The sequence below is a fragment of the Alligator sinensis genome, unplaced genomic scaffold, assembly GCF_000455745.1.
Source record: "Alligator sinensis unplaced genomic scaffold, ASM45574v1 scaffold264_1, whole genome shotgun sequence".
NCBI classification, from domain to species: Eukaryota; Metazoa; Chordata; order Crocodylia; family Alligatoridae; genus Alligator; species Alligator sinensis.
Window position 1 is genome coordinate 3,645,198 of NW_005841831.1, and position 23,811 is coordinate 3,669,008.

Below are 23,811 nucleotides of genomic sequence, written 5' to 3' on the forward strand. Positions count from 1 at the left end.
CCCGCCGGGCCGGGGCCGCCTTCCCCTCGCGGTGCTCGCGCCCCCAGGCTCGCTCCGGGCCGGCACAGCCCCGCCGGGGAGCAGCACCGGACCTAGACTGCAGGCGGCCCCGGGCCAACTTGTGTCGGCCCCCTTCGCCAGAGATCATCATCATAAAAATTACCATTTTCGGTCCGGGCCCTGAGTGGCTGCACGGTTCACCATGCCTATGTCTGGCCCGGCTGGGGAGACACCATCAGCGACAGTGGTTTCGGCCCAGGTGGTTTTAGGGACCTGGCGAGGGAAGACCCTTCTTCCCACCTGATCAGCACAGGTGGCTGAGGCCTGCCAGAGGCAGACCGAGCCTCCCACTGGACAGCGATGGGGGGTCTCCCTCTAGCTTGCTCCCCCGGCCATGGGGCTGGGGACAAGTGACACTAGAGGTCTCTGAACCCCAAGGCCTCCGGGCCTGGGCCTGCACATAGGCTGTCAGCCATGGATTTGGGAGTATCTGAAGCCCCACGCTGAAAGGTCTGGGAGAGAGACTCACCCCTGGTAGCACCACATACTTAGACACAAAATTAATAAAAATGAGGGCGACCAGGCAGGGCTGAGGCCTGCTCCAGCAAGGAGCCCTGCCCAACACCCTCCTTCCTAGTGCCTCCTGCTCCGCTGGCTCCTCACTGCGGGGATATGGCAAAAGGCTCCTGCCAGCCTCCCCTGTAAAGCAGGAACATACAGAGGAAGCCAGGCTCCCCTCCCTTGACTACCTGGTGGCTGTAGCCAAGCCTGGCAGTGAGGTCCCAGCCCCCAACCACTAGGCCACGCAACCCTCTCTCCTTGTCTGGCTGCTTTGTTCCTTGCCTTGCAGGTCAGACAGAGCTCCTGGCAGGGGGGAAGCTGCCCATCACCCACTTTGTCAGCCTGGGCCAAGGTGGGGATTGGCTCTCCGCCAGGGTTCAGCATCCTGCCCTGCATTTAGCTCTCTATGCTACTGGGGTCAAGTGACTGAGACTAGCCGGAGTCCGTGGGTGAGAAGTCTGTATGGTGCTCGTCTTGGGCAGGGAGATGAGGGCTGTTGGGTGCGTGCATTGCTTGTGTAAAGCCCCCACAGCAGCTGGCTACTGTTTCCTTCTAGCACTTTAGATACTTTCTTTTGACTCAAAGCTGCTTGAATCTGAGAGTATAGAGTGCTGGGAGACGGTGTCTGTTGGTTTCAGCTCGCTAGAGGAGAGCAATGTGGCCTGAGGCAGCTCCATGAAGCCAGGGGCAGCAGGAGTAAGCCAAGTGCCTGGCCGGGAAGGGCAGTGTGTCCAGGATTTCCAAACTGGTAATATTCCTTTGGCCTCTCAGTGCAGGAAGTCTGGAGTGCAAGACCTTACTTCAAGTTAGTTTGCTTTACTCCTAAACCTCTTTCCATATTAGGTGAACCTTGACCTGAATCGGGTTGCAGCTTGACTAGTTAGTAGATCTGACACTCCCTCTGCTGGCAGCAGACATTTCTGCATAGACAAATAGTACATTGTTACTGCCTGTCAAGAACAATACATGCCCCTATATTGGGGCTCCATGGATAATTATGCAGCTGCTGATGGATGCAGCATCCTTTGTTGGGGGCTACATTGTTTACAGACAATAGGAAGAACAGTGCAAACTGACCAAGCCTGGTTTTGAAGACGTTAAGGCTTTTATTTGCATGCCCAGGTGGTCTGCAAGAGCTTGGGGTCAGATTTTCAAGATAACTCAGCCCCTATAATTAGAGCCAGATTTTTTCCAAGAGACCACAGTGGGAGCTACTGGGCAGAGTGCCTTTGAAAATCCCCTCCTGCCCTACCTTGTCCCCAAATTCATGTATACAGAGTGCTTAAATCTAGTCTTACACATAGCATTTTTGTATTAAACATTTTTATGACTACTGCATTCAACTGCCAAAACCCACTGTAGTTAGAGATGCAGTTTTGATTTTATAATAAGCAAGATAGTTTCAGAGCTCTGCAAGTGCTCCTGAGTTCCCACACCTAATTTGATGTGGCAACTGCATTTCAAAGAGGGGCCTCTCCCTCTCCTCCCCTGTGCTATTGGAGGCCAACACTGACAGACAAACAGACTCTATGTGTTGTTAAATCTACAGGCAAAACTAAAAATAATATTTTTTACTATTTCTGTCCTGCTAAATGTTACCTGGACCAACAGTAGGTTGAAAAATTCAAATGCCATTTTAATGCCCTGTGCAGTAATGCTGAGTTTGTAATAAAACTAAGGCCAATACAGTCCAGCCTGAAAAAAATCTATGGTCTGATACTAGTTTGGGTCCTGCATCCTGTTGGTAACAGCAGCAGACAGCATGCTCTGTTCAGTTTTGCTGTTAGTAAAGCAAAGAACAGTGTGTACAAGTAAACAAAGTACTGGTGCAATGAAGTCACTAGTGTGGCTTCCAATTGATTGCTTTTAAATCGGCCCTTGGACTTCTCCGTGTTTAGACAAATGGCCCAGTTGCAGTGGCGTGTTTCCCACCCTAGATTGTTTTAAAGCAAAATTCCATAAGCCAAGCAGAAAGGATGAAGATATTTTTTCACCTCACTACCATTTGCAATTGTATTCTGAAACAGTTTAAAGCAAGGGCATCACATTCACTTTGTGCTCCAGGCTGGATCCAGACCCTGGGGCTCCTTGCAGGCCAGATTCAGACTGGGACATGAGGGCGATCCAGGCTGACCTGGACAGGCTTGCGAGGTGGGCAGACCTCAGCCTGATTGCATTTCTCTGTATTAAATGACAAGTGCTCCATCTGGGGAGAAATAACCCACAACTCACTTACAGGCTTGGCAGTGCTACGCTTGCTGGCACCACAACTGAAAGAGACCTGGGTGCCATGATAGACAGCAAAATGAACATGAGACACTAATGCGAAGCCGTAGTTGGCAGAGCTAATCAAACACTGGGATGCATCTACCAAGGCATCTTGAGCAAGGCTAAAGATGTCATCCTCCCACTCTACTGGGCCTTTGTGAGACTGCAGCTGGAGTACTACATCCAATTCTGGGTGCTGAACTTCAGGAAGGATGTGGAGAAGCTCGAGAGAGTTCAAAGGAGGGCCATGTGCATGATTAGAGGCCTAGAGACCAGGTCATATGAGGAGAGGCTGAATGACTTGGGACTGTTCAGCCTGGAGATAAGAAGACTCAGAGGAGACTTGGTGGCAGCCTGTAAGTATATCAAGGGAGTACATCAGGGCCTGGGGGAGCAACTATTCACCAAGGCCCCCCAGGGGAGGACTAAAAATAATGGGCTGATTGAAGATGGCCTGATTCTACAACCAGGTGACCTATCACCTGGACAAGGGAGAAGAGATTGATGTCATATATCTTGACTTCAAAAAAGCCTTCGATCTGGTGTCCCATGATCGCCTCTTGGAGAAACTGGCCAATTGTCGCCTGGGGTCCTCCACGATCCGCTGGCTAGAAAATTGGCTCCGTGGTCGGACCCAGAGGGTAGTAATCGATGGAAGTCACTCATCGTGGTGTCCTGTGACCAGTGGGGTCCCCCAAGGCTCTGTCCTTGGACCCATACTGTTCAACATCTTCATTAATGATGTGGACACTGGAGTCAGAAGCAGACTGGCCAAGTTCGCCGATGACACCAAACTTTGGGGAAAAGCATCCACACCAGAAGACAGGCAGGTTATCCAGGCTGACCTGGACAGGCTCAGCAAGTGGGCAGACGAGAATCTGATGGTGTTCAACGCCGATAAATGCAAGGTTCTCCACCTTGGGAAAAAAAACCCGCAGCATCCTTATAGGCTCGGCAGTGCTATGTTGGCTAGCACTATGCAAGAAAGAGACTTGGGGGTCATCATTGACCACAAGATGAACATGAGCCTGCAATGCGATGCGGCGGCTAGTAAAGCGACCAAAACGCTGGCTTGCATCCATAGATGCTTCTCAAGCAAATCCCGGGACGTCATTCTCCCCCTGTACTCGGCCTTAGTGAGGCCGCAGCTGGAGTACTGTGTCCAGTTTTGGGCTCCACAATTCAAAAAGGATGTGGAGAAGCTTGAGAGAGTCCAGAGAAGAGCCACGCGCATGATCAGAGGCCTACGATGACAGGCTGAGCACCCTGGGGCTCTTTAGCCTGGAAAAGCGCAGGCTCAGGGGTGATCTGATGGCCACCTACAAGTTTATCAGGGGTGACCACCAGCATCTGGGGGAACGTTTGTTCACCAGAGCACCCCAAGGGATGACGACTAGGTCGAACGGTCATAAACTACGACAAGATCGTTTCAGGCTGGACATAAGGAAGAACTTCTTTACTGTCCGAGCCCCCAAGGTCTGGAACAGCCTGCCACCGGAGGCGGTTCAAGCGCCTTCATTGAACACCTTCAAGATGAAACTGGATGCTTATCTTGCTGGGATCCTATGACCCCAGCTGACTTCCTGCCCTTTGGGCAGGGGGCTGGACTCGATGATCTTCCGAGGTCCCTTCCAGCCCTGATGTCTATGAAATCTATAAACATAAGGAAAAACTTCTTTACAAGTTGAATACTGAGGGTTTAGAACAGGCTCCCCTCAAAGGTGATACAGTCACCCACCCTGGCAATCTTCAGAAAGCCTCTTGACAGCCATCTTGCTGTGGTCAGCTGACCACAGCCGTCTTTCCTGCCCAAGTGGAGGGAGGCTGGACTCGATGATCTGTAAGGTCCCTTCCAGCCCCTAACAACTATGAAACTATGAATGGGTACCTCACCATAGTGCCTGCTAGGCAGGGACATACCCTTGCTGTCTTGCACAATGGGCAGCACCCTCACAATTATCCCTTATTCTCCCCAAAGCTCACGTATCAGAATCACTGACCCCTGAGAGAAAAGGAACTGCCAGACCACAGTTCATTTACAGGACATTTATTACATAGTAAAAAGTCCATTGGATTTGTAGTCATTTATTCTCTATATACATCATCTGCCCTCTGCAGCTCTCCCACCTGCTCAGTCTGGGTTTCCTGACAATACAGTACAAGCCAGATTGGAGTTGTCCCCCAGTTGCCAATGGGGTTTCTGCAATCAGCATGAAGAATTTATAAAACTAATTCAGAAAATAGGAAGAACTGAGATATGGTATGTTCCAACCAGCTGGCTCTGCTTCGGGCCAGAGGGGATGGCAGAGAAGGGTATTGGCATCCTTGGTGCAGGGAAGAAGCAAAGTGAAACACACTATCAAGGGCTCTGCTCCAAGACTGCAGGGCAGGGAAGGAGGGAAGCTGTGTGCCCTGACTCCCTACAACTAGAATTTGCAATGGGGTGTAGTCTCTGGGGGAGCTCCCAGCAGCAAGGCCACCACAGCACAGCAGAGGTGCTCAGAGCTAGCACTAAGTGCCAGTCATTTCCCAGGTCCTCTTGAAAGCTAGGAAGGACCATCCAGCCCTAGATGGCTGGAGGAGGCAGCACCTGGTGGTGCTTGGATCAAAAGCCATTTGAACTCCGTGGAAGTAGCTTTGCCGTAGCTACTTTGGAATAGACATCTCTGGGGTCCTGCCCTCAACCGCTTCCTTTTTGCGCTGGCTTCTACCTAGTTTGCCCACCCAGAGATGTCCACCCAGAAAGATTTGGCTATGTATTATGTACAGAGGAAGAAGGGCAGGGTGGCCCCTTCCTCAGCAGTCTTGCCAGACTTTCCCACTTGTTCTGGGGGAGTGCAGTGATGCACTGTACTCCACAGCCTGCTGAGGCAGCCTGCACCTCATAGGCAACAAATTGAGAGGCACAGGGTGGGTGCTGTACATTTCTGAGCAGAGAAATGAAAGTCACAACCCTGCCCTGCTGGGTATGCCCAGGGGCCAGCCAGGCAGTGTGCCAAGACACATGGACAGGAAAACCAGCAGAGAACTGTCTTGGGACCCTGCTGCACTGAATAATCAGAGAACTTGCCCTTTGCTCTCCCAGTGGAGAGCTACCATCTTCAACTGCTTGCTCCCTGGTGGCTGAGAGTAAGTTCTGCCTAGCCCCTGAAACTGCAAAGGCAGAAAGGAGATTGGGCAGCAACAGTGATGAACCTCTAAAGAAAGAAAGCCAGGGACTCCTGGGCACAGCCACAAGAAGGGAGCAGAGCCTGACACGGGCCGGGAGGGTGTTAGCAGCTGCCTTGCCAAGTGCCCTGCCACCCTTCCACTCAAACATCTTCTACAGCAAATATGGCAACTACCAGGGAATGTTTGGCCAGCACCCTGCACCTGCAAGCCTTCCTCAGCCAACAGTTCTTGCATGTCTTCAGCCTAGTTGACTTCGGAGGTTGTCATGGGGTCACTAGGTCGTGGAGTAGCCAGGAGAGGAACAGGAGAAGTGGCCTCTATTAGCGCTGGGTTCAGAATGATTGGTAGAGACATAGGCGGTACGCCGACCTGTAGTGGGGAGGCCAGAGGTTGCAGGATGAGTGGTGGCTGTGCTGTAGAAGGTGGTATGTCTGTGACAGGGCTCGTCTTCACTGATACCGGTGTAGAGAAAGAAGGGGATCCAGGGGTGCCAATAATGGCTGGTCCTGGGACTCTCTCAGAATCTGCAGAGGGAAAAAACAGGACACTATTTTACAGTGGCCCTGCCTAAGTCCCTGTACTGTTCCTGTCACTCAGCCAAGAGGGGACTGCAGAGCATCCCCCAATGCCTTCTTCCAAATACTTAGCTTCCTGAGCCAATAGGTGACCTCAGGGCCTTCCTCAGATACTCTCCCTGCTTCCTCCCCAACCCTTCTCTCACCTCCCCCCAGCCAAGGTAAGCAAGGGTCAATCACAGGAATTTTCCCCATGGCACAGAGCCTGCCATGGAAGACCCAGAGACTACAGACTAGTTCAGATTGAGGCCACAAGTGGATCAATTCTACCTAACTGAACCGGTGGGGTGAATGCTTGAGCATACTGGGGACTCACCACTGGCCCCCAGCTCAGAGGGCTTCTCTGAGGGTACTGGGTGAGCAGCTGGTCTTGCATCCCCCACAGGTGAAACAGGTACAGTGGGGGCCACTGGCTTCTGAGGATGTTGCTCTGCTGACACATTGGGGACAGGGTCTAGACACAAAGAACAAGCAGTGTATTTGCATGCTTCCCCACAACAACATAAAGCCTGCTCCTTCCACCCAGCCTGCCCTGCTCCCAAAACTGCCTTCATGACTTGGGCAAAAGGAGCACCCCGCCCCTGGCCTTCAGTCCCATCAACATCCAGGCACATCACTGCCTGGAAGAGGCACTGTCACTGGGGAGCAAAGGACTGGGCCACAATGCAGGGAGTCAGTGCAATGGCAAGGCCATAGCTCAGAGCCCTGCCTACCTTGGATGACTGTCTGCTTGAAGAGCTCGTCCCGCAACCTAGGCAGGAAGCAGTCGATGCGTTCCCAGGTGATCTCCCAGAGATCAGAGTACCCAGTCCGCGAATCGGCACTATGGAATATTCCAGCTGTGTCCATCACAAGCAGCATGTTCTTCAGAGATTCTGGGATGGCCTCCAGCTGCAATAAGAGACACTCCTTATAGCAGAGAGCTGGAGCTGGCAGCGATGGAGCCTCAGACTAGCTAGAGGAAGTTCTTGAAGGACAAGGGAAGACAGGGAGACTGGGGAACATGAGGATCTATTTCATGGCAAGCAAGGGGGGGCGGAAGAAGGAGCACAGGCTAGTTGAGGGAAGCAGCAGCAGCAAATAACACAGAAGAAACATTGTGGAACCCCCTGAGCACATTACCAGCAAGTCACTGGAGCCAGCATGCATGTACTTGTCCATGAAATCCAGGATCGTCAGCCACAGGGCAGCAAATGTTGTCAGTGAGAGGAGGGGGGAGAGATGCTGCAAGAACACCTGAGGCAGAGCAGAACCACAAGTCAAGAGGCCCTGTGAGGTCACAGAACTACCACTCTCAGCCCTGGGGTAAAACCCTCAAGGTGGGAGCCCTCCCTTTTCTAGCAGGCTTGGGACAAGTAGGCTTCCAGGCACACAGATCCCCTGCACAAGGAGTCCTGAGCCTGCCCTTCCCCAGGCTTTGAAGGGTTGAACCTAATTTCCTGAAGGTCTTCAGTACAATGGCCCACAATCCTAAACCTTCCTCTCTCCTGGACCTTCAATGCCCACTGTCCCTTGGACACAGACCAAAAGCAGACAGAAGCCTTATCACTTATCAGTGTAAGGAGAGCACCTTGAACTATCCTGCCAATATTCAGAACACTGAGATGAGGGAGAAGGGCCTGAAAAGGATACACTAAAACAGGTGCAGCACATACTGCAGGGGAAATGCCTGATGTCCAGCTCTGAACCTGGCCATAGCAGACATGGTAGTCAAACCTCCAAGACCACATCCCTCGGCATCAAATTTGGTCAAAATTCCAGAACAACTTTCATAGCTCTTCCTACAACATACAGAGATGTCCTGAGCCTAGCCCAAGAGGACTTAGAAAATACCCAAACAGAGATAGGATGGAGCCACACAATGAACCCTCACCTTGGAGAGCAGTGTTGAGGCTCTCATCCTGGTCTCCTCCATCCCACCAACGTCAGCTGGGCTGATGTTCTCCAGGAGCTTTGTCAGCAAAGGAAACAGTACCTGCAGGAGCAACATCAGAGTGGTTGGAGCTCAAGGAATGTCTGTGGTGATACACAAAGTTCATCTGAGCCTGTCAACCCCACAGGTGTGGGCTGGCTCCCAGTGCTTTGGGAACCAACTTCTAAGCAAGGAAGTACAAAACCAAGCACAGGAAACACTGGAGAAATGGACCCATTTGATACCTGAAAGATACAGCAGAGGGTGGAGGGGGGAACTGGCAAAGAAGTTTCTTTTTCAGAGGGACACACACTGGAGGCAACAATACCACTCACCCCTCCCAGAGTGGGAGCTGCATATCTGGGGTGCCCCAAGGGAGGACTGCATGAGAAGCCAGTGCCCTCCACCCCCAGATAGCTGCGGGTCTTTGACACTCCCCTCCCCCAACAAGAGCACAGCTAATGTGCCAGCTCCCAAAGGCAGAGCCTAGCTAGAAAGGTACCTTATTGAAACAGGACTCCCAGTCGAGAGCATCCAGGGCCTGCAGGTCATGAACCAGGAGAGCTCGCTGCAAGTAGGTGAGTGCCTGCATCCGCACTTGGCGCCGGGCATCACAGCACAGCCAAGCAATACCTGCATGTGGAGAGAAGGTTAGAGTTCAACCCCTGCCCGATATGACATCTCTTTCCCCCACTCCCCAGAGACAACTGGAAACCACATGATAATGACAAGCAGCATTTTGCCAAGGTATACAGAGCCTTGGGTGACAAGGACTATAGACAGACAGATGCTAGCCCATCCTCATTCCCTCTTTGCAGCAGAGATATTGGACTTGGGGAACAAAAGTCCTAATGAGCCAAGTCCTAATGAGCTATCCTCCCTCTGCCCTCTAAGAAGCTAATCGATATACCTTTAGTGATTGCTCCAAGCCCCACCTTGACCTTGGAAGTATCCCTCCCATTACCAGCAGCTGGTAGCTTTACCCTGGAGCAAGGGACACCAGCAGTTGGACCACAGTGTACGAGAGTCCGCTTTAATTTTCTTCCCGGCAGCCTCTAGATGGCGCTGCTCCTCTGCCCAGGAGCTGTAGATGGTGGCTGCTCGGGTGTGCAGGGTGTGCATGAGATCCAGTAACTGCAATTAAAGGCACCAGTCAGTGACATGCATGATGGAGTTCTCAAAGTGATTCTGTCCCTGCCTCCTCTCGCCCTCCCCAGTACGGCTGAAACTCCCACAATGCAGCCCAGTGCATAAATAAGTGGGGGAGAGTGGGAACCACACCCTAAGTGCTAAAGATATCTGCATACTCCATCAGACAGCCTCTCAAGACACAAAGGAAGGAGGACCAAGGCAAGGAAGAGTTGGTTAGGTAGGAAAGAAGGGAGCCATTTCCTGGAACAAAGGGAAGGCATCTCCCATGGTACAAGGAGAAAACTGGAGTTTCAGAGCAGCTGAGCTGAGAAGGGACAACCTGATCTTACCTAAGTGACACCTGTAATGAAGCTCTTGAGCTGTAACATTTGTAAAGGAACTTAAGGTACTAATAATTCATTCAGTGACTGAACTCTGGGTCTGTGGCCCAATGTTTTTAAATACAACAGTAGGGTTTGAATGGTGTTATAGCTGTAATGGTCCAGGAAATATGAAAGAAGCAAAGTTTTTGGTGATACTTTTTACTGAACCAACAGTATAGTTGGAAGAGATGTCAGACAAGCTTTCAGGCACAAAATGCCCTTCTCTTTTGTAACTCCCTGCTAGCACTCCACATTCCTCCTCACCTCAGCTTCCTTCTCCCTTCCCTCTTCAGTGACTCCAACAAACCCAGATACATTTTAACCTTCTTTATTAAAGAGACCCACCTCCCAGGCCTTCTCTCTCCTGGTCACAGATTCTTTCATAGGCACATCCCACCTTCCCCATAGGTCAGAAACTAACACTAAACACCTGTATCATTGCTAGGTAGCCACTAAGCTGAAGTGTAGCTCAATCCCTTCCACGGGAGTGCCACAGGTATTTCCCCATCAAGGATGGGTGTTGGGGCCCCAAGGATGGGAAAGGAGAGGAGGAAATCCTTGCTATACTTACGTCCTGACTAACCTGTAAAGACACAGTGTGGTAGCTGGCAGGGATGCTCTCATCCTCCTCCTCATCACTATGGGCATGAGACTGGTGCTGGCTTGAGACCCGCGAACGCCGCGTAGAGTTTTCTTTTGGCTTCTTCTTGAACCGATTGGATTTGCTATCATATTTATGGCTCTTACCCCGCTTCTCCTGGGATTTGTACCCTAGAAAGCAAAGGACAGTAACATACCCTGCTACATGCCACCTATACATACTTACCCATCTGTGGACGTAGTTGTCCTTACTGCAGAGGTTCTCAACTGGGGTGCCATGGCGTGGGCACTGCTGCTGCGGTCAAGTGAAACTGTCCCAACATGCCTCAAGAGAATCCAGGTTAGGAAGCAACTACAGCAGGAGCAAATGTCCCTGCCTGCATTAGGTTTAGCTGGTAACATACTGGGCTTCCAGTGTGAAGAAGGCAAGCAAAGGTTGTGGGCTCAAGTCCTACCAGTCAGATTTCCTACAAATATTTCAATTTTAAACCAGGTAGTAGAATAAAAGTAGTAGAGGGTTCCCTTCCTGCACAAATAATCTCATCTATCTTTTTAAGTGCAGGTTAGACAAACACTTGGCTGGGATGGTTTAGATTGGATGTTCCAAACTTGAGCAGGGGGGTTGGACTAGACAGCCTTCCAAGGTCTCTCCCAGCCCTGTTCTCCATGATTTGATGCTGACCATACTTCTCTTTCTCCACACCAGACATTCTGCTCCCCTCAAACCCAGGACTAAGGGACAGGAAAGAGCAAGGGAAAGACGTCATAGCTAGCCTGTCACTCCAGCAACCAGTGCAGGACTGTCCCCTACTGAGCCACTTTCCACTGGGCCAAATCTAGTAGAACATCCTCCCCTCTTTCCATAGGAGACAACTGCACAGCCCCAGGCTCATTCACTGCTGTTACTCCATGCACTGTAGCCAAGGCCTCAGCCGTGGTAGTGCCCAAATGCCAGCTCACCTCCATTCAAGCTTGCCTCCACAAAGATGCGGATGGTTTTGACACAGAGCTCGAAGTTCTCTGGTGTGACATGGGCAGCATCTCGCACGATGAATGACAAAGACTCCACGCACTTCATGAGAGATTTTGTGTCATGTGGGCCAAGGTCCAGTCCCACAGTCAGGCTGTACTGGTTCACAAGAGGAGATGGGCCCTGCCTGTTGAGCACCGTGGCAGATTTGGGACTGTCAATGTCATCCTTCCCCACCTGCAGTGCAAAGGAAGAGTAGCATAAGGGCAACAGCTTGGCTTGGCACAGAGCACATCATGTGGACCTTAGCCCTTCCCAATGCCTACAGAAAAGCCTTTCCTCTACAGCCAGCAGGAGGTGTTGCTTTGCTAAGACCCTATTTTGTTTTGTTTTTACCTATCCTTGTCCTGTTCTCCCTTCAACCACTATCCAAACCTTCTGTTACCAGCCTTCCCCACCCTGTGCAGAGGGAAGCAGGGAGTCCTTGCATTACTCACCACCAGCCAGCCACTGTTCACCATGTCCACATCAGTCACTGAGCGGTGCATCTTGCCTTGTTTGTTGTGATCTGTGTATACCTCCGAATCAGAAGTGTAGCCCCGGTCCAGATTCACGTCACTTGGATGGTAGGAGGAGGAGACCTCGCTGTCAGACTGAGCACCTTCATTAAGCAGGACAAGGAAATTAGCCAGAGCCAGAGCAAAACAAGGTCACCAAAGGAAACAGCAGCTGAGAGAGGCAGTGGCCAGACTAATCTGAGGAAGTCAGAGAGCACCAACTACAGGGGGTGGAGGGCAAGCAAGCAGATCTTTGTAACCATCTCTCCCCTGCAACAGGACTATTGTGCTCTCCTAATACAGGTAGGAATGCCCGCCTATGCCACAGCCACTTCCCATTCAGGCTCCACACTCAGCGTAAGGTGTACAGGGCACTTCTACCTAGCTGCCACAACACTGGCAGCACACCTGTTGAGAACCAGTGAGGTAGGCTGAGGCACTGCAAAAGCGGTTCTGCTAAATTCAGAAAAGTTATGGAGGCTGCTTGGAGTCTAAAAAGGTTGAGAACCACTGCTCCAGAGGGTACAGAAATTGACCCCACTCTTTAGGGGAAGGGGGCACGTGACTGAAGTTGTAGTATGAGTATTATGGATACTAGAGTTAGGAAGAGCAGACCTGCCAACACATTAGAGAATTACATGGGCTAGGTGTGGAGTATTCATCCAGCACCCCTCAGTACAGACTTTATTCTCCACACAGAGAGCAGCCTACATTAGCATGGTGCATTGGGTCAGAAGAACTCCCTTCCCAGCATTCTAGATATTCCACATATTCCAAGTTGAGCAATTCTTGCTAAGGCAGCATTTACAGCCCATTGGGATATTGTTTATTTATAAGCAACCACTAAGTTTTCTCTAGCATCTATCACTGAGTAGACTCCAGCCAGCAGGGATGTAGGTAGAGCCCTGCTGTGAATGAGTGGCTGAACACATGTTTCCTAGAAGATCTGTATCCCCATCACAGATTTCTCATGCAACAAACAGAGAGAAGAACTAGAAAAGAAATTGGAGAGCAGGCCTAAACTGACTGCAGCAAAAGGACAGGGCAAAACAAAACTTGTATTAGATCTCATTCTCCAATTTCTATGAATCTAGGATAATGGAACTTGTCATATCAATGCACACAAACCCTAAGGTCCTACCAAGCAAAATCCAGGGATACAGAGGAGAAAACAAAGCTACTACCTGGAAGGCCTTTTAGGTGGCCCCTTTAAGGCCTATGGCAGCAAACCTGTGAAGGCATAGTCGCATAGGTGGAGGATGACTAACTGGCTTTATCCAACTGGGATGCTCTCTACCATGATTAGGAGTAGTAGTGTAGATGGTGAGGAACCAGTGGGCAGGTTTTGAGAGAGGGCCTAGTGCCCTCCAAACCTAGACAGCTTCAGGTCTGGTTGCAATTTTCCTACACAACACACTGGAACCAGCTAGAAAGGAGCCAGTTACTTTACTTTCCTACCAACTCCTTCAGGTAAGACATAGAAAACAGCTGGGTTTACACTGTACCCCCTGAGAAGGATTAAGCTTATTGCCCAAGACATGAGACCACAACCAGCAGGAAACGGTTCCAAGAACACAGCAGAGACCCTCAAGCAGCTGTGCCTGCTCAGGGAGCAGAGAGGGAGAGCAAAGCAGAGAAAGGGACAGAGCAGGAGTAAGAGTGAACACCAGGTGCTGGTTTTTAATCTTGCTAATGTAGTTTAATATCAGCTTTGTTTTCCTACAGTCCCCTTTGCTAATTGAAAAGCCTAAGGAAGCAGCTGCTTATCTGGCAAGCAGGCATCAGATTTCCTAGCAGCAGCCGGCCTGTCTTACCTGTGTCATTATCTGCCCTTGTGGTAACCTGCAGGGCTGGGGGCGGCTTCACCCCTGACCCGATACACTCCAAGAGGGTGAAGAGTGTGTACCAGTCATTCCCAGAGTGAATGTTAGCAGCGTTGGTTTTCAGGAGCTCATGGAGACCATAGGCAACCTGGTGGCTAACTTTGGACAGCACATTGGACTTCATCATCAACAGGATACGTAGTGAAAGGAGTACCTGGCCAGGGAAGGTGATAGTGAGCACACAAAATCCAGGTATTTCCACTCTCAGCTCTTACCAGAGTCCTTCTCTCCCACTTAGCACTACTTACAGCTGTGGCTTCAGCAGTCAAGGCAAAGCAAGGGATTACAAGGTGAACCCAGCCTTCAGGCAACAGCAGCAGTTCTCTCCCAGGCTGGTGACAGCAGAAACCCCACCTTTCTGCTCACCTGTGCACTGATCTCCTCTCGGCGTAGGAGCCGGATAGCCAGCCTCAGCAGCCCCACTACTGCTCTCTCAACAAGGAAGCAGAACTCCACAGCATGGACACACAGGTGGTAGAGGTGGTCTCGCACTGTCTGCCAGACACAGGTTACACGATCCCTGGACAATACAACGAGAGGGGGAATGGTCAGGATGAAGGCAAATGCCCAATAGGGCCAAAACACTGATTCCAGCACTGTGGAGATCCTGTCATCTCACTGCTTCAAATAAGAAGCTCCTGCAAGAAGATGTGAAGAGCAGATACTCAAGGCAAGGGTGGTCCAGCATCTCAACACTTATTCACAAGCAGTCGGCTGAAGAACAGAACACCTGAAGCTCTGCCTCAGAAGCTTCCATGGGTCCTCCATGCCCCTTTGCATATTCAGCAAACCCCCTCCCCTTCTTTAGTATTCCAGATGCCTGTGGGTTCCCCATACTCCTCCCAAGCCTTGCAACAGCCTCATGCCAAATGTAGGAACAGGCTACCCCACCTCACTCTCTAAATGGGGAATGACCTGTTTGACAGGCATGCCACAAATGAGCCTCACACCTTTTCCAAGTGCTATGCCAATCCCCTTCCCCTGTCTGATCTGCTGCTCTGCTTTCTTTCCTAGGCTCCCCTGCCTATTTGCTGCTTTACTTTCTGCTTCCTGCCCTATCTGCCCCTGTGCTGCCTGTCCCCTCCCTGATCTGCCATGTGCTACACACAGGTTGCTCCCCATGCCACTTGTGGCACCCGTGCTGAAGTTTGGCCAAGCCTGCTCTAGGAGATGTGTAGGAAGGGTGCTTGTTGATTGCAAAGCAAGCTGGTGCTGCAAAACTGTTGCCAACCCCACCTCAGCCAGGTTCCACCTCCCCATCTATTTGGGGTTTCATTTTAGTCAGAGTCCTCCAAGTCTTACTGTAGTAAGCAGGGACCTACAGGTGTATGATCCTGCTGCTTAGATACTTTAGTACAACTGCTAAGCCCTGCAATTGCATCTACTTGCTACTTCTTGGGGGAAAACCAAGCTTCGAAGGAACTAGGCAGCAGCTACAGTCATCACTGAAGCAGCACAGAACATCTGCATGAATCTCAAGGTCTCACCTGTTCTCCAGCACAATCCTCAGGAGCATCTCTAAGCAGAAGGCAGCATCCTCCTCATCGTATGTCTCATCATCAGGTGTCACAGAGATCAAAGCCTGAAAGAGCCAAGAACCAGCTTCAGAAGTCACCACTGGAACAAGATGTGCACCAACCCCTTTTAGAAAGAGGAGTTCATTGGGACCCAGCAACAAACAGATCAACACCTTCACCTCATCAGGAGCTCTGCCTCTCTGTAATGTCTTGTCTTTAAGATACACAGTTCTATACAACTTCTGCCCCTGGTTCAGTAGTTTTAGGAAAGCACAACCACTGGGCTTTCTTCTGACACCTTCATGAGTGCACAACTCTAGCAGGTATTCAGGCACAGTGTATCAATGGGAGGAGAGAAGGCTCCAGGGCAGGGCTACAAGAGTTTGCAGAGCTTTGACAAAAATCCTGCCCCCAAGGTCTTTTAGCAAATCAGTGAACAAATCAACACCTTCCTCTGCTACTACAAAAGCCCTTGCTCAGTTTCTCATTGTTCCTGAAATGTAAATTATAACACAAAAACTAAACTGAGGACTCTTCTTAAACAACCTCAAGACAAATCACCTAGAGAAGGATCTACAAGGGACATCTATCACAGTATGGGGTAATTTCACATACAGTACACCCCCCTCCAACACAACAATCTGCCTGCAATGGCCCTCACCTTCATGAGCTCCTGCAGGGACTCAAGTTGAAGGAACTTGCTCTCAGTGATGAGCTTCTCAGGGTCACATTGCTGAAGAAAGTCACAAAGGGGAGAGCATGCTGTTAGTGAGGCCACATGCCAGAGAAACAGTTCATGACTGTCCACCCATGCAGTTATGACCTTGGCTTAAACAGAGTGAATGTGAAGGGAGGTTCAATCCCATTTACACAGCCTCTCTCAAACCAAGGTATTTAACTGAAGACCATTCCTTCCAATGAACCCGGTCTCCCCAAACTGATTTTAGGGGAGAGAATAATTGTCTTACTATCCAACCTGAGCAAGTCAAGTTGTGACAAGGGCAGGTACAAGATTATCAGTCTGGTGTTATAATTTCAAAGGTACTTTTCAGTTCCCCAAGGGCAGTGGTGGGCAATTACTTTGGCTGGAGGGCCAAGTAATGACTTTTGGTGAGCTGTCAAGGGCTGCAAGGGTAGCTCTGCCCCTTGACAGTTGCCCCACCCCGCAATTGCCATCTTGGGACTGAAGTCCCACCCCTAACCCTTGCCATCAGAAGTCCCTTCCCTTGCCCCTAGAATTACTCCTTTTGGGGGGAGGGGGGAAGGGGGGGGAGGTGCCATCTTGGAATTGGAAAAAAAACCCATATCATATACTAAAAATCAAACATCTACTATAACATATTTTAATTTCATTTAAAAAATTATTTTTGTCCTAATTTATGTGTGTGTGCATAGTGTATATAGAGGTGATTGCATAATACCTCAAAATAGTCTTATGCATGTATATTGTGTGTGGGGTGTGGCTAGGGGATAGCTGGGGGGGAGGAGTGTTTCATAGTTTCAGGGTCGGAAGGGACCTAATAGATCTTCTAGCCCGACCCCCCGCCAGGGCGGGAGAACAACAAAAAACCCTAAAAACAAAAACGGGACTCAAATGAGTCCAGCCAGGTAGGTATCCAGCCTCTTCTTAAAGATCCCCAGGGTAGGGGCCAGCACCACCTCCCTTGGAAGTTGGTTCCAGCTCCTAGCCGCCCTAACTGTGAAGTAGTTTTTTCGGATGTCCAATCTGTACCTCCTCTCCATCAACTTGTGCCCATTACTCCTTGTTATGCCAGCGGGGGCTAGGGGAAACAGCGTCTCCCCCAAACCCTTCTGGTTCCCCCTAGTGAGTTTATAGACGGTCACCAGGTCCCCCCTCAGCCTTCTCTTGTGGAGGCTGAATAGGTTCAGGTCCCGCAGTCTCTCACTGTAGGGTCTGCCCTGTTGTCCCCGGATCATGCGGGTGGCCCTCCTCTGGACCCTCTCCATGTTGTCCACATCCCTCCTGAAATGGGGCGCACAGAACTGGACACAATACTCCAGCTGCGGCCTGACCAGCGTCGCATAGAGGGGGAGGATCACCTCCCTGGCTCTACTCGAGATGCACCTGTGGATGCACGACAAGGTCCGGTTAGCCCTGCCAACCATGACCTCGCATTGTCGGCCCATGTTCATCTTGGAGTCAATAATGACACCAAGATCCCTTTCCGCCTCCGTGCTCTCAAGTAGGGAGCTCCCCATCTTATAAGTGTGCTGCTGGTTCCTACTACCCAAGTGCAGCACCCTGCACTTGTCCGTATTGAAACACATCCTGTTCCTGTTTGCCCACCCCTGTAACCTATCCAGATCCTTCTGCAATCTCTCTCTCCCTGCTAGCGTGCTCACCTCCCCCCAAATTTTGGTGTCATCAGCGAATTTAAACAGGTTGCTCTCCACCCCAACATCAAGATCGCTGATGAAGAAATTGAACAGCGCAGGGCCCAGGACCGAGCCCTGGGGGACTCCACTACCCACCTCCCCCCAAGTCGAGTATGATCCATCCACCACCACCCTCTGAGTGCGACCCTTCAGCCAATCTGCAATCCATCTGACGGTGTAGGCATCTATGCCACAGTTGCCTAGTTTATTAATTAGGATGGGGTGAGAGACGGTGTCAAAGGCCTTGCTGAAGTCCAGAAAGACTACATCCACCGCGACACCTGCGTCCATGGCCTTTGTGACCTGATCATAAAAGGCAATCAGGTTGGTCTGACATGATCTCCCCCTAATAAATCCATGCTGATTGCCCCTGAGCATCATTTCTGATGCCGGCCCATCACAAATGTGCTCCTTGATGATCTTCTCAAAGAGTGTGCGTAAGATCTGTGGGGGAGGTGTGCATGTGGGGGGGGGTTGTGAAGGGATGTGGAGGGCTCGGATGTGTGAGTGGGTGGGTTTTGGGTTTGTGGGGGGGATAGGTGTGGAAGTGGATGGGGGGGGACCAAACGCTCCCCTACCCCATGGAGCACAGCCCCCGCCAGCAGTGGCAGCAGGTGACGAGTCCTCAGGGCACTCATGGCCTCCAGCAGGCAGACCCCCCCTGGCAGCATGTGGCTCTGTCGTGCGAGCACACACCTTCCAGCAGAACTGGGCTAATTCCCAGCACTGCACGTGGGGGCACCACCGAGCCAGGCCAGGCCGGCTACGTTTCTCCATGTGGGGCTTCCAGCACTCCAGTGGGAAGCCGCACGTGAAGTCATGAAGTCCATCCAGCCTGATGGCGCATGACTCCCCACGACTCCTGGTCCACCTGCCATCAGGCCAGGCAGACTCTGTGCCTCCATGTGTGGCTCTCCACTGGAGTGCTAGAACTCCCACGTGGAGGCAGGGAGCCAGCCCAACCCAGCCCAGTGGCATGCAACTCCCACCTGCAGTGCCAGGAGCCCAACGTGATGGCACAGAGCCAGCCCAGTCCAGCTCGGAGGTGCACACCAGCAGGCCGGACGGGCTCTGTGCTGACATGTTCCCAGGATTCAGCCAGAGCTGCACACTGCCAGAGTGCGCTGCCTGCTGCAGACCATGAGCACCCTGAGGGCCCACTGCCTGCTGGTACTGCTGCTGCCATTGATGGGAGCTATGCACTATGAAGGGGAGCATGAAGAAGGGGGGCCATACCCACCCACAAACCACCCCCCTGCAGGCAGGAGCTCCCCTCCCTATTCATCAGCTGTCCAGTCGCACACCATCATGCTTGGTGCTTCCATGTGGGGCTCCCAGCTGGAACGCGGGGAGCCCCACAGAGGTGGAAGCACAGAGCCCTTCCAGTCCAATGGCACTCAACCTCTGAAAGCGCACCTCACTCCAGTTCCCTATTGTTCAGAACACAACGGGTTTGTTGCTGTCTGCCATTACCAAGCCCTTTGGATCTCTTGTTACCATCGAAGGGGTTTCCCATTCCCATGCATGCATTTATAGGCATGACTCCATTTCCTATTACCTGTGCAGCACTGCCCTTATACACGCACCATCCACACTGCCCCATACTCAATGGACTGTTCTCTGTGTCAGACATTTTTGGGTCCTGTGAATTACCTTGATACATTCCAGAGCCATTCGCTTTGCTTCCTGGTTCTCTGTAGATGGCCCCCTTATGCCAGATTGTTCTGTACCACTGAGGGTGAGCCAGCTAACAAAACTCAGAACTGTGGACTCACCACTGCAAACAAAAGATGCACGCATCAGCCAGAGAAGAAACCACACAAACTAAAAAAGGATTTACTGGGTCCTACAAAGAGTCCAGTGGAGAGTGTGATCCTTCCACATCACTCACCGGTTAGATGGTGTCTCCTCACGCTGTAAAGAGATTTTGCCATTGGGATCCACAAAGTCTTCAACCTGGAAGACGAAGAGAGTGTATGTCCCACTGTTCACTTCCTTACACATTCATCCTTCTTCACATCTGTCCTACTTTCCCCCTATCCCTATTATACTGCCCCAGAACACCTACTTACCCTCATATATGGTCCTCCTGCCCTCATCCTCCATTCACACATAACAACTAATATAATAGAAATGGGCCTTCTTTATTTTTGTGCTGCTCATCCAATACTGTCTTCCCCCATGCCCACCCCCATATGCCTTGCATTTTATTTTAGCAGATGTTTGAGTGTTACAATGTATCAAATAAAATAAAAATTAATACCTCCCCCCCACCTAATAAGCTTCAGGTAGCCAGTGTGCTAAGCCCTGCAAGGACCTGGTGGCTGTATATGTACTCTAACATAGTCACTCCTTTGCTAAAAATGCTCCCTTCCTTCCCTTTGAACTGGTACTTTGCAAATCTAGCCCCGGTGTGTGTGTCCCGTCCCCCACCCTCCATCTTTAATTAGCCAGAAGCTGGCTGTCATTACCTCCACCATGGCCTTGGGCAGCAGCTCTGCTCGGAAAAGTTGCAGCATGGCCTCCATGATGTTTTTCCAGCCTTCCCGCAAAATATCACCATGGCGGTGAGCCAAGTGAAACACAGTCTTTGCTGCAATGTGGGCCTTGGGGTTACTTCCAAAAACAGCAGGCAGATTTTCTATAGACTGCAAGTGAGAAGTGGGGCAGTTAGTCAGCAAGAGACATCTTCCTTTCAGTACAGTCCAGGAGAGGCTATTTTGGAACTAGCAGAGGACAGTCACTAGCTCTGGGTAAGAGGCTGTGGAGAAGCTACTGCTCCTCAGTTAGCATTCACTTTGGAAGGACGGGGAGAAGCTGACTTCTCCAATACTTGTTGATTCCTGACGGAATATTTAGACACACTCTTCAAGAGGTACACACAGTTACAGGGAGAGGCTTGCTGAAGATCTGCTAGTGCTATTTAACATGAACTACAGAATCAAAGCTCTTCACAAATACAACATTTAATGTGACCACTACTTCGGGAGGCAAGAATTCTTACATGGTCCTGTTAGGGAGGAAACTTGAGGTACTGAGAAGTCACATGTTTAAAGGTCCCACTTCAACAGTGGCAAGGCTGGGAAGAGAACCCATACATCCCAGGCACTAATCACCAGATCCTAGCCTCTTCATAATGGCAATCCATTCAATATAGACAGTGTTTTTCAAGCACAGATGGGATCTCTTACCGCACTTTCTAACTGACCACATGCTGCAAAGTGGAGTAGCTGGGAAAAGCATTACAGCAGCCATATCAGTTGAGATTAAAAAAAAAAAAAAAAAAAAAGTCCAATGATTTTTGTGGAGCCTCTGAAACTCACAAAAGCAGCAACAGTACACCAAGAAACTAGCTTTGCTGTTTTTGGTTCACACAGACCAGAGGTTTGTATAATCCCACTACTATGAGATATACAGAGAAAATAAGGACAGAACTAGAGCTCACACCTGAAGTCCAATAAAACTGATTTATGTCCATCATTCAACAAATGTCCACTTAAAAACACTAGTACTTGCTTCAGGCTAGGTGCCCTCAAATGCTAGTGACTACAACAGATCTTCGATTCAGAGCTGTGTTGCATTAGCAGTTCTATGCTGGAAATCATAGCACAAATGTTTCAGCTGCCTTTTTTCCATTTCCTGTGCCAGGCTCTCTGTTGCTGTGACAGAACCACAGGAACAAACATGTCAGTGAGCTCTCGTCATAATCAGAACTTTGTTATCAGTGCTGGCTTCCTCAGTGCACTGACAAGCCACATCTAGCTGATCCCAGCAACCTGAAACAGCAAAACACTCAGTGGCTGAACATCTAATTATCAAGATAGTCCAGGTAGGTCATACCACTGGAGCCACTGAAATGCAGGGCAGCGTAACTAATTAACTGTTTCCAGAATCCCTTTCCATCTCTTCAGTCCCTGATGCTCTCCAACTTGACCATGTTTTCTGAAGCACTGCAATCACTATGTACCTTATTACTTCCCTTATCTGTCCAGGGAAATGGCTAACAGATACATTAAAACTAAAACGTTCCCATCCTTACTTTCTAACTGTTGCTCTTTCTTTTGTCTTCAAGGGTTGAGAGAGAACTTCTCCCCACTCAACTATACTGTTCTCAAATATTTGTTCAGTTGCCTTATTGTCTCCAAGCTTTATGGGAATTTAGAACAGCAGAATGTAATTGGTACAGTTGGAATTTAGCCAAAGATAAGAATCATAGTACTTGATTTTACACAACCCACAGATGCACTTGCTTAGCTAGAATAGAGCTGGGGCTGTTCCACATGCCAGTTTTACAACTAGAAGGGATGCAGCTAGTAATAGCTGGTGACCCTAAGAGCTCAGGTCTAGTAAGCCCAAAGCTCTAAAGCCTGCAATGATGATCTACACAGCAGCAGCAGCATTTCTTTCAGGGTAGACATTCCACTGTCTGCCTTACCCAGTGATACTTGCAAGGTCTGGTGTGCTTGGAGGATAGCAAGTGTTCTGTATTTGTGAAAGAGGATGGAGTCTCAAAGCAACCAGTCAGAACTTTTCTGCCTCTCTAATAACCAAACTGGTAAGGCATCATTGCTACCTCTGCCATGACAGAAGTGCCTCAAACACTTAATCCAACACTTACTCTGACAATCCATGAAGCCAAAATTCATTTATTTGCATTAATGCCAGTCACCACACAACAGGATTTCAGAGATCACTGAGATTTGCTCAGTTTCCTAAATTCTTAAATAACTTTCTCCCTCTTTTTATCTGAGCACTCTTCTTTCTGGCGCAGGCAATACATGGGTTCTCAAAGCAGTCTTCATGAGCCTTTTTTTAATATTTTTGATCCTGGTACTTGAGAAGAAATAAACTATGACTTCCTTCTTAGCATCCTGGACAGCCTGCCTCTCAAACACAGGATTCCTTGGAAAAACTACAGGGTGAGGCTGCACTGGGCAAGCAGAGATTTTGATTCAAGTTATGCTTTGAATGTGAATGGTTTCCTTTATACACCTCCCAATCAGTGGCTTTAGCACTTGCAAATGTTGGGCTGATTCTCCTGATCTTGTCAGACTGTCATCAAGGGACAGTTCAAAGCATACTCACCCATTCCCTTATACTGGGTGGATGCAGAGCCTCTGCCACAGTCCTAAGGCATTTTGGAAATTACTGGGCATTCTTGGCACTAGACTAATCCTGTATTTTATTTTATTTTGTCAGTTTCACAGTTGCAGGGTCTACTCTAGTTTGGAACTCAGAAGCATCACTTTGTTGATCTAGCCCATATAAAAGGGAAAAAAAGACTATCATAGGTGGCCCCTTCCTATCCCTCATGAAATACCACATGATTTATGCTTAGAAGTACTCAGTGGGGTAATGGGATATAATGTAATGTGGTAACCTATTTTTTAACGTGGAAATCACATTTCTCCATTCATTTCCCCTTAAGAATTCACCCCAGAGAGCCCTGGACTTGGCCGGTGTGACAGGAAATATAATATGTATCCATAGGTATTATCATCGCTTAAAAGTTAATCTTGTTATACCAGAGACAGAGAGACAAACAAAACACACCAGAAGTCTACTTCCTGCACCTCCCTATAAAAACTCACCTCACTGCTGAGAGCTGTAAACTTGCAGAGAGAAATTATGAGATTGTCGAACACATCACTCAGGCCATAGTGAGCAGAAATCATTGCACATTTCCTGAAAGAAAAACAAAAAAACCCAGAAAACGTAACCAAGAGTATAAAACAGGGATTGTCAACCCCCGGCATGCATGCTAGAACATGGCATGTGAGGCCATTTTGCTTGGCATGCCACAGCTGGCCTGGGCTCTGGGCAGCTGCTGCCAGCCACAGAGCCTGGGCTACTCGCAGCAGGTGGCTGGGAGGCCGCAAACAGCCC

General features: G+C 49.9%; 2 protein-coding genes across 12 annotated transcripts in view; both read right to left on the reverse strand.

Annotated features, from left to right (window-relative positions):
- Positions 1 to 226, reverse strand: part of LOC102383897 (transmembrane protein 150A-like) — a 29,837-nt gene extending 29,611 nt beyond the window's left edge. For both annotated transcript variants that reach the window (XM_025209845.1, XM_006014797.2), the window contains exon 1: positions 164 to 226. In XM_025209845.1, coding sequence (XP_025065630.1) covers positions 164 to 204 — 41 coding nt within the window. In that variant the 5' untranslated portion in view covers positions 205 to 226. The remainder of the gene's footprint in view (positions 1 to 163) is intronic.
- A 4,325-nt stretch (positions 227 to 4,551) lies between these two features.
- The window catches only part of GBF1 (golgi brefeldin A resistant guanine nucleotide exchange factor 1), a 154,432-nt gene continuing 135,172 nt past the window's right edge, over positions 4,552 to 23,811 (reverse strand). For 4 of the 10 annotated variants that reach the window (XM_025210111.1, XM_025210025.1, XM_025209989.1 and 1 more), the window contains exons 24-41: positions 23,517 to 23,610; positions 20,397 to 20,573; positions 19,817 to 19,881; positions 19,579 to 19,702; positions 16,190 to 16,261; positions 15,499 to 15,593; positions 14,378 to 14,531; positions 13,943 to 14,165; positions 12,069 to 12,232; positions 11,562 to 11,808; positions 10,573 to 10,772; positions 9,471 to 9,621; positions 8,990 to 9,120; positions 8,449 to 8,550; positions 7,698 to 7,811; positions 7,289 to 7,466; positions 6,892 to 7,029; positions 4,552 to 6,524 (exon numbers count right to left, since the gene is read on the reverse strand). In XM_025210111.1, the coding sequence (XP_025065896.1) occupies positions 6,244 to 6,524; positions 6,892 to 7,029; positions 7,289 to 7,466; positions 7,698 to 7,811; positions 8,449 to 8,550; positions 8,990 to 9,120; positions 9,471 to 9,621; positions 10,573 to 10,772; positions 11,562 to 11,808; positions 12,069 to 12,232; positions 13,943 to 14,165; positions 14,378 to 14,531; positions 15,499 to 15,593; positions 16,190 to 16,261; positions 19,579 to 19,702; positions 19,817 to 19,881; positions 20,397 to 20,573; positions 23,517 to 23,610 (2,710 nt within the window). In that variant the 3' untranslated portion in view covers positions 4,552 to 6,243. Of the gene's footprint in view, positions 6,525 to 6,891; positions 7,030 to 7,288; positions 7,467 to 7,697; positions 7,812 to 8,448; positions 8,551 to 8,989; positions 9,121 to 9,397; positions 9,622 to 10,572; positions 10,773 to 11,561; positions 11,809 to 12,068; positions 12,233 to 13,942; positions 14,166 to 14,377; positions 14,532 to 15,498; positions 15,594 to 16,189; positions 16,262 to 19,578; positions 19,703 to 19,816; positions 19,882 to 20,396; positions 20,574 to 23,516; positions 23,611 to 23,811 lie in introns of those variants that run through there. The other 6 variants (XM_014524407.2, XM_014524378.2, XM_025210300.1 and 3 more) reach the window with 4 other exon arrangements.